Below are 8,960 nucleotides of genomic sequence, written 5' to 3' on the forward strand. Positions count from 1 at the left end.
CAATACTGTTTTATTAATAATATTAATAATACAAAGAATCATAAGAATTGATCCAGTTTGTGGTTATCTCTGTTTGGAATATAAAAGTTTTACATAAAGGAACAGGCAGAAGATTAAAGGCTTTAAAATTCACCATATTCATAATTCTTCATATTAATCTTTAAAATCCCAGCCAGTTTTTGGAGATTCTACTTATCAAATTAAACAAGTGTAAAGATGATGCTCAAGAACAGTTCACCATCGAATGATATTCATCACTGTGACCATCTTCTACCAGCTGTGCGTTAACAGAAAACATTATAGAAGAAACTATACGACTCAAAAATGATCACTAACCAATAGAAAGCTTTCATTCCAGGAGTGGATGAGCCACAAAGTTCATGCTGCTTAATACTCAGAGAAATTAGAAAACTCTAGATCTCTGACTTCACCAGCCTCTGCACGTATTGTCCACGTCAGAAAAGGTTTCAACATATTTGTCTCGTATTGACTGAATAGAAAGGATGTTCTGTGGTCCAATGAGAGATGTTTGTCCATGAAACAGAACAAAAGAGCTCACACTCCAGCCAGATCATCTGGGCATCGCCACTGCATTAGCCAGGAACTTTATGAGGTAATCTTGGATGAAATGTGAACTTCCTGTACAGCAGCTGCTGGCTATTTTGCCTCAGCCTAAGGTTAATAATTTGATAGTTTGACCTACTCTTGTATAACACATTGTAAAACCTGGCAAGGAAAAAAAAAAGTTCTTTGCATATAAAAAATATTGAAGTGAGTGATCAGGTTTTTGTTCATGCAACCATTGATGGATTATTAGATGATGTGTACAGAAGGGATTGGAGCTCTCAGGATCTACAGCCACATGTTCATGTTAGAGTTTCCCTCCCTATGAATTGTGGGGGAAATACGTACATTTCCACTGACATCTGTTCCCTACACGCGTCTTTACTCAGGAAAAAACTTGCCTCAAACATTTCATTTCAGGCAGGACAGAAAGTTCCTTATTTTCACTGTGTGTATTGTATAAAAAATACTCCTAGTGATTTTTTTCTGGAAACCCAGTTAAACTCTTCTTTCTGGATGCAGATGAACCTGGTCAGCAGTCTGCGCAGGTAAAAATGGAAGAATTCAAGTTTTAGTAGCAATGAACCATCTAGTGAAAACAGGGCATCTCTTCTTTCAAACACCGGAAATGTGACGATCCACTAGAGCCCCCGTGTGGATACCACCTGTAACAGCAGATACTTTTCTATGAAAATCTAGTATTTCTAAATTAAATCAAAGAACTATTACGAAAAATCTGAAATCAGTCTTGATATCTGTCTAGGATTTTAAAACAGATCTTCAGTTTTTAGTCGGACTGTAATCTGATTATTATTATTTATTATACTTACTTAAAAATGAATACATGTTTATCAGGGGTAAATTGAGCCACCCCTTGTGGCTAGGAAATGGTTAAAGACTGATAACGTGACACAAAAAAAAGCAATTGTGCTGGTTAGAAGGCATCATTAAATGACGTTTGAAAAGGTAAGATGATTTGACTTTTCTTTAAATATGTTTTTCATTCTTGAAAGTTAACTTTTTTAGACCACAATAATTATTTTAAATTTGTTGTTCTATGTATGACCTGTACGATGGATGGATGGATGGATGGACAGACGGATACAAGTGCTGAACAAATAGGGGAGCCAAGAGTGAAGTTAGTGAAGGGAAGTATGTTTGAGCAGCACCAAACGATGCAAAAATACAGAATGACACAGTTGAGATATAGAGACAAAAAGTAAAGTACTTTTGAGAAAGATGGGTTCAGATGGAGAACAGAGGCTACAAGGAATTTCTTAGTTGCCACGGAATCTCAATTTGCCAATTTGCCTGGAACAAGGATTCAGTTTTACCATTTCTTTCCAAATGTTAACGTTTGCTTCCCAAGGCCACTAAAAAGCATCCTGCAGGGCATTTTTAGCCAAACACCTGTTTAGTAGAAATCTACAACAAAAAGTTGTTGTAACCATGAATTTTGTATAGAATGCATTTGATAAAAAAGTGACATCTAGAGAAGGTGGTCAGTGAGGGGTGGGACTGAGTTGGGGAGAGGATGATGTGTTTTTAAATATGCGACTCAACTTGGCCCATTTTGGGGTAAGTTGAGCAATGAGGGTTTTTTTTTCCTTTTAACACTCATTCTGATTGTACGGATGCACAACATCCTAAAATATAAGCAGATATGTCAGCAGTTTGTACAGTCCAATAAAACAGACTGGAAGCAAAGTTTCCCTAATATCTCAGTCAATTCAATTGGAAAACTAAGCTGTATAGTTTGGGAAGAGGTCATATTTTAACCATCTGCTGCATGTTTACAGCAGCTGATCAAACAGAAAGCATTCATGTGATTAAAGCCACTTCTAAACAGAATACCTCAGCTTAGGCTCTGCAGGTAATCTCTCTGAATTAACAGCCTTTATGGGACAAACTTCAGGTATTCAGTAGGTAAAGAAGAATAAAGATCCAGAGTCTGGACTGATATTACAAGACAGTTTTTATTAGACTTTACTCGCGTGCCATCAGCTTCTGCTTCTTCAGCTTCTTCTGTGAAACCTGCAGACAGACACTCTGTTAATACCGATTCTGTGATGACAGGAATGACAACTGGAATGACAACTTTGCTGCTTAGTTGCTCAGAATGTAATCATTTATTTTCATGGAGAATCCAAAGGTGTCCTAAGTAGTCATCATGGCAACCATCAAAGAGTGCCTCAGTGAGTGGATGTGTTCAGTCATACAGCTGGTTCAGTCTGAAGCCCTTTCTCCATTGTCTAGTCTCCCTCTAGCCGGGTTTGGTCTGCTTTGGTTCTGGTCTGACTGGGTGCATTTCTCAGAATGTGGACCCTGCTCTGGTGGGGTCACTCTGTCCCCTTGGGCAAACAGCTTCTCTGAAATCTCTGGGTACATTTTGTCTGTTGCCCTGTCCGGTTGATGCTATAATTGATAAAAAGGTTTGAACTTAAAGATTTGACCATGGAATTATTGACTTGCAGATCAAAATCTACTGCAGTCTCACTGTGCCTCCCACAGGCCAATCAAGTGGCATGCCTAGTTACCTGGTTAGTACCACCTCTACAGTGGTACAGAAAACAGGAAGGAACTGAAGGATCTGGTAATGACATGGGTGCAGCTGAGGCATTCTGGGTAAGAGGCATTCTGGGTAAGACCTGGTTAAAACCTTGGCTGTGGAGAAAGGGCTTCAGGAACCTGAGCTGAACCTGCTGGTCTGAGCTCTTCAGTCAACATCTGTACTGCACCTTTTTCTTCTGGGCCACCTCCTCCTCTGGCTTGGGAACGATCTGCTCCTTCTCGGTGAGGATCATTTCGATGTGGCACGGTGAGCTCATGTAGGGGTTGATGCGGCCGTGGGCACGGTATGTGCGTCTCCTCATCTTGGGGGCCTTGTTGACCTGGATGTGTTCGATGACCAGAGAGTCCACGTCCAGACCCTGAAATCACAGATTGGGTAAAATCTAAGAAGTTGTCACAAATCATAAATAATACATAAAACCAGACTGAATACGTGATGAAAATAAGAAATTAGATGTCAAGGCACACCAAGGTTTTAAGAGAACACTCTGTCTCAAAACCACTGACTGTTGGAAGAGATGACCTGAGCAGAAATATTAAACTGATATTTATGGAGTAAAAATTTAAGTTCTACCACAGCAGATAGCCTGACTAACCAGCTAATAGGAAAGTGCGACATATATGGAATTAGTAGAAATTTGGCCTACAATAGAGTCCTGTAGTCTACCGGCTAACCGCATTAACGCTTGTTGATGTAATCAGCTGGCTGAGAAGGGAAGAGCTGGTTAAAAAGGCAGTGCAAAATGTTGATTATCTGGAGTTGGTTCACCTTCAGCGCTCTTAGCACAATGCTGTGCAGATGTGCAACTCCACCAGACTGCACTGACTAAAAAATACTGTTTTGTAAGACCAATGGAGGGTTAAACAGACCAGGAGTAGAAAAAGGTAATCTACAAAGTGTGTGAGCTGATGCTTACTGCAAAAATATGAGCAGTTTGTTTAAAATGAAGCATGTGCTTGAATACCAGCAAGCAGCTGGTATCAAGTTCCAGTCACATCACTGGGAAGAAAAAGCAGGATTTCATAAAGTTACTGTGTTTCTATATAGATATATTTTTTATTTAATTATTTAACCACAAAATCATACACAAATTGAGTATGAAACAATGAAACTTCCCTATATTTAGGTTATACCTCAACTCTTCATTTTTCTACCCAAGCCTACATGAAGTTGCCAGAAAAGTGTTCAATGTTTCCCAGTGTTTTCCCTACAATCCAAGTTAGGCTTCAAGTCTCACACCACTTTAGGCTACCGACTGAAAAACATGTTCTCATCACTGATCCTCACACACAGGTGATCTCACACGCTGGTGAACACGCACTCTCTCCATCAGACAGAGCGAACAAAAAAACAGTCACTAGGATATCAGTGTTAACAACACTCTGGAGGAGCGTGGCAAATGTCACGGCCAAACTGTCAGTTTCCGAAACCACACATCCACAAAAAACCTTGTAAATGCACACACATATCTGTGCGACCCTGCTGGACCAAAAAACTTGTGGGGGTCCTAATGACCCCATCTCTTAAGACTGCAAGAGGGTTAAACATGTTTGGTGGTGTTTTAATGGCAGCAGTTTGCTCTCCTGCAAGTAGCAGTAGAAACTGTTATTATTACTGTTATTAAAAGAAAGTGGAGGTGCAGCGATTGCAATTTTCTGGCCGATCACAATATTTAAAAAGCCTGACTGATTTTGGCCTGCTGCGATTTGTTTCTGTGCTAAATATATCAAAAGGGTTGAAAAGTTCAAGTCCCTATGGGAAACACTGGGCAGGTTTCTTTATTTAGCTAACTGATTATCTGCAGAACAAAAATCTGAATTAATGCTTTCATTAAATGCATTAAAACTGAAAACTGCCTTTTCAGTCTGTGGACATAAAAACATGTCCTTTGAGTCTCTGTTTAAACTTCTATGGAGAAGAAAAGAAACAAATATGAGAAACATAATTCTGTTACATATATAGATTTTATTGAATATTCTGATTTTTTGAGATCATAAAGTTGTAATCAGCCAGTTATTAAGATAAACAGAAAGCAATGTAGAAAATAAATCACTGTAATAAATTGGTTTCAATTATCAAATTACTGGATTTATTTTTCAATGGTATTGTAATTTGAGTTGGCATCAAGATAAGCAGTTAAATATCATTTTTAATGGAATTGGAGAGAAATATTCTCAGAAATTAACATTACATGACAGATCTAATGGAGACATACTTGTGTTTTGTACATTTGTGCCAAATGCTATATGGCCTGTCTGATACCAGACCTGGACTCACCTTCAGCTCAGCGTTGCTCTCTGCATTCTTGAGCATGTGCAGCAGGAACTCTGCGCTTTTCTTGGGCCAGCGACCCTGAGTCCAGCCGAACTGCTTAGCCTGGAAACAATAAACCAATTAGAAGAGACACATCCTCGCCATTCAGTCTCAAAGTTTCCCCCCAACACTGCTCAGACTAAGAGTTTGTTTTCATCATTAATCCAAAGGTGTCCTAAGAAGGTCATCATGGCAGCCTGTACGCCCCCTCCAGGTGTTGGTGCTGGGTCTAACCTGAGCACAGCGGCCCACCCCACCATTGTAGCGACGGAAGGGGACACACTGGTGCTTGACCGTGACGTCCCTCAGGTACTTGTTGGCTTTGCGGATGTGCATGCCCTTGATGGCCTGGGCTGTCTCACGGGTATTCTGTTAGGGAAAACATAAAGCACAGGAGTTGAGTAAAACTAATTTGTTTAGACTGGAGAAAAACCTGGTGAGATTAAACAGAGCTGAAACAAACAAAAGTTCAACAATGTCACAATTTTTCGACTATGTACAGAGACAAGCCCCTTAATCAGCTGTGTAAATTTTAAAAAGTATAAATTTAAACACTAGACCTGATATGACTCTGGTAAAGATGCAGAACTAACACCTCTAAGGTCCCTGATTCAACTTGAATTACATTTCCTTGGTTTGGTTTAAAAGACGGTTTAACTCAATGTAGAGCTCTGAACTGTAACAGCATCCAAGTACATTTGATCATCCTTTATTGTCATTATTCTTTTCATAATGAAAACAAAATTAAGATGGAGACAAAAAAAGATTTGCACTGAATGCCAACTCAGGAGGAAAACTAAGTTTGAAACACCTAAAATCAAAAACTCTGTCTACCAGGAACTCTGAGTTTCTGGCAGTCACTCAGAGGTTTAAGGATTGATGAAACATTTGGACAATTTCCACAACTTAAAGAAAAATCTATTGTTGTGTAACAGAATGTCATATTCAAAAGCTAAATACTTAAAAAGAAAGTAGTTCTCTTGCCTTATTAGCAATTTTATAAAGTCACATAAAATAAGGTAAGGCATCTTAAAGTGACAGTCTGATTCAACATGTGACCAGCTGGGCGGCTTACCTTGAAGTGAACCCGGAGGTTGGAGCCCCTCGCCTTGCATGCTGAAACGAAAAATGAAGACATGAAACAACAACCCAGCAGCTAACAAAACACTCACTGCCTCAGTACTGTGTAGCTCAGGTTTAATAAGTTCTTTTCACGATTAATCCAAAGGTGTCCTAAGAGTCATCACAGCCACCGAGCGAAGCCCCGAACCCAGACCCTGCTGCGGGTTTTACTTACATTTAGTAGGGTTCTCGGGGTCGAGAGAGTAGCGGACCATTTTCAGATACCTGCAACACAAACACGGTCAGGGTTTTCATTGAGCCCCCTCCTTCAGCTCAGCAAGAAAACACGCTAATTGTAGTTGCTATCGTCTACTCATTTTTCTAAAACAAATGCCAACAAAACCAGAATTAACATAAATTCGGCACTGTCTTGAGGAAAGAATATGTTGTTAATATTCTTTTAAAAAATAGCATTTAAGTGTGTATCATCACATGTAGCCAACATGGCGGAGAGCTACAGTAGCGACCTAACCCAGCGTCCTCACACTATTTAACATATAATCCATAATCTACGCCTTTCAACTCAAACATATGACGCCAGATTGGTTGTTTATTATCAATAGATGAAACCCAATGCGATAAAACATTGGATGGAGAAGATTTAAAAGAGATTGTGAGCAGATTCTGCTCCTTGAAAAAAAAACTAAGATCCTCACCTCTGAGGCCGCAGTGGGAAGAGGAAGTACGGTAGACTGTGCTCCTCTTCTTCTGCTTCGTCTTAGTTTACCGCCCCCTGCTGGTCAGGAGGTGGCACTGATCAGAGGACTGTTTCACAAAACTAGGTTAGTGGCTTAAGCCGGGGTTTTCCGGATATCCTGCCTTAATTAAGCATCGATTTGATTTCTTAAAAGCGGTAACACATAAACTATGGTGATATCCTGTGCAGCTAGGCTCAGTTAATCCTGGCTGGAGCCTTATCTGTTCAGTCAGCGCTCACGTCCTCAGAAACCAATGAGTTTTGTCCGTGATTCCGTTTTCTTGTCTGTCTCGTTTTGTCTTTTTAATTACTCTGAATTTAAATACCACTAATTTATCTTGGTATTCAGTCAAGTCCTGTTATTATTTAACGTTATAATACTAGAAAATACCACAATCAATTTTAAAACAACCAACTCTGTTTCTGTTCGATTGTGTTTCTGAAGAATGTTGTTCTAGTTTGACAGAAATGCCTTTAACAGACTATTGCAGTGTTAGATACATAGGTCATAAAGAAACAAAAATATTGTAATCAAGTGATGCCATATTAGATGCAGCATACCTTACAGATGAATTTTAACACAGCTTGAATTTTTTTCTTTCAACGTAAGCTAACTTTAGTTTTGATATTTTGATAAAGAAATGCAGTTTAAATTACAAATATTTAAAACAAGTACTTATTTACATCGTAACTATACCTTTTGTCTTTATTAATGAGGCTGCTAATACGATTCATTTTATAAGCTCTGTTACAGTTTATCTTTAGTTTTTTGATTGCCGTTAATCTGCCTTTCCAGTTAAGCAGGAAATTGTCCCTTCAAAACAAAGGCATCACCACTCAAACAGGAAGTCAACCATAGCTAAAACTAATTAAAGATGCTATAGCTCTTATACCTTCTAAGTTATTAGTAAGTAATTTGCACATTAGTAAGTAATTTGTAACATTTATCTACATACTGTAAAATGTTCTTACACTTAATCTTGATCTGTTGTGTTTGTTTATCGGTAACATGTGGAACAAAATCGGGTAACATGCAAAAAGTGTGTGAAACTGCTGTCAGATTCACACACTTTATGACACTGACTTTCACTGTTCATTTATTAGGTTAAAGTTGCTTATTTGAGCAAATGAAAGGTTTTAATATGACAGTTTTTAATTAAAAATGGTCTGGAAATGTATATTTTGGGCTAATTCTGCATTCAACAATCTATTATTATTCGCTATCATAGCAGCAGTATCTCACAGAGTTCTGGTCAGTCCATCATCTGAACATGGAGAGAGGATGGATTGAGCACCAACAAAACTGAAGACATTCAGTTTTGTTGGTGCTCAACAAAACTGAGCACCAAGGACAGACTGACCAAGGTCAGTCTGTCCTTGGTCAGTGACAGACTGACCAAGGAGAACATTAATCAGGGAAGCAGACAAGACTCCCATGGGAGCTGTGGAGGAGCCGGCCTTTACGGAACAGAAGCAGGAAGAAGGTCAAGGTTGCAATTTGCTACAAGTACTGTAGGACATCAAAAAGGTCGAAAGGGATCCTGATCAAATGAGATCAAAGTTATACTTTCTGAGCTACAAGAAAAAAGTTATGAGTAGTAGAAAAAATCCGACAGTGAACACAGCCCCTGAACACAGCATCTCCAAGTGAATCATGGTGGTGGCAACGTCATGTGTGTGAAGCTAGAGAAA

The 8,960-nt window shown here is 39.1% G+C and overlaps 1 protein-coding gene across 1 annotated transcript; it reads right to left on the reverse strand.

The window, feature by feature from the left end:
* Positions 1–2,521: 2,521 nt before the first annotated feature.
* rpl17 (ribosomal protein L17) lies at positions 2,522–7,282 on the reverse strand. Its single transcript, XM_007574048.2, has 7 exons — positions 7,228–7,282; positions 6,747–6,796; positions 6,525–6,565; positions 5,684–5,818; positions 5,414–5,512; positions 3,303–3,494; positions 2,522–2,598 (listed from the first exon to the last, which is right to left on the reverse strand). The coding sequence occupies exons 2-7, from the start codon at positions 6,784–6,786 to the stop codon at positions 2,551–2,553; spliced, it is 555 nt and encodes a 184-aa protein (XP_007574110.1). The 5' UTR covers positions 6,787–6,796; positions 7,228–7,282; the 3' UTR covers positions 2,522–2,550.
* Between the last annotated feature and the right edge of the window lie 1,678 nt (positions 7,283–8,960).

Source organism: Poecilia formosa, unplaced genomic scaffold, assembly GCF_000485575.1.
Source record: "Poecilia formosa unplaced genomic scaffold, Poecilia_formosa-5.1.2 Scaffold343, whole genome shotgun sequence".
In the NCBI taxonomy this organism is placed as follows: Eukaryota; Metazoa; Chordata; class Actinopteri; order Cyprinodontiformes; family Poeciliidae; genus Poecilia; species Poecilia formosa.

Bases quoted from the DNA above. Each gene is read 5' to 3' on its own strand.
- rpl17 (XM_007574048.2), bottom strand. From the start codon at position 6,786: ATGGTCCGCTACTCTCTCGACCCCGAGAACCCTACTAAAT. The intron at 6,566-6,746 runs GTAAGTAAAACC...TTTTCGTTTCAG, and splicing joins CCCCGAGAACCCTACTAAAT to CATGCAAGGCGAGGGGCTCC. The intron at 3,495-5,413 runs GTGAGTCCAGGT...CTGTGATTTCAG, and splicing joins AGAGCAACGCTGAGCTGAAG to GGTCTGGACGTGGACTCTCT.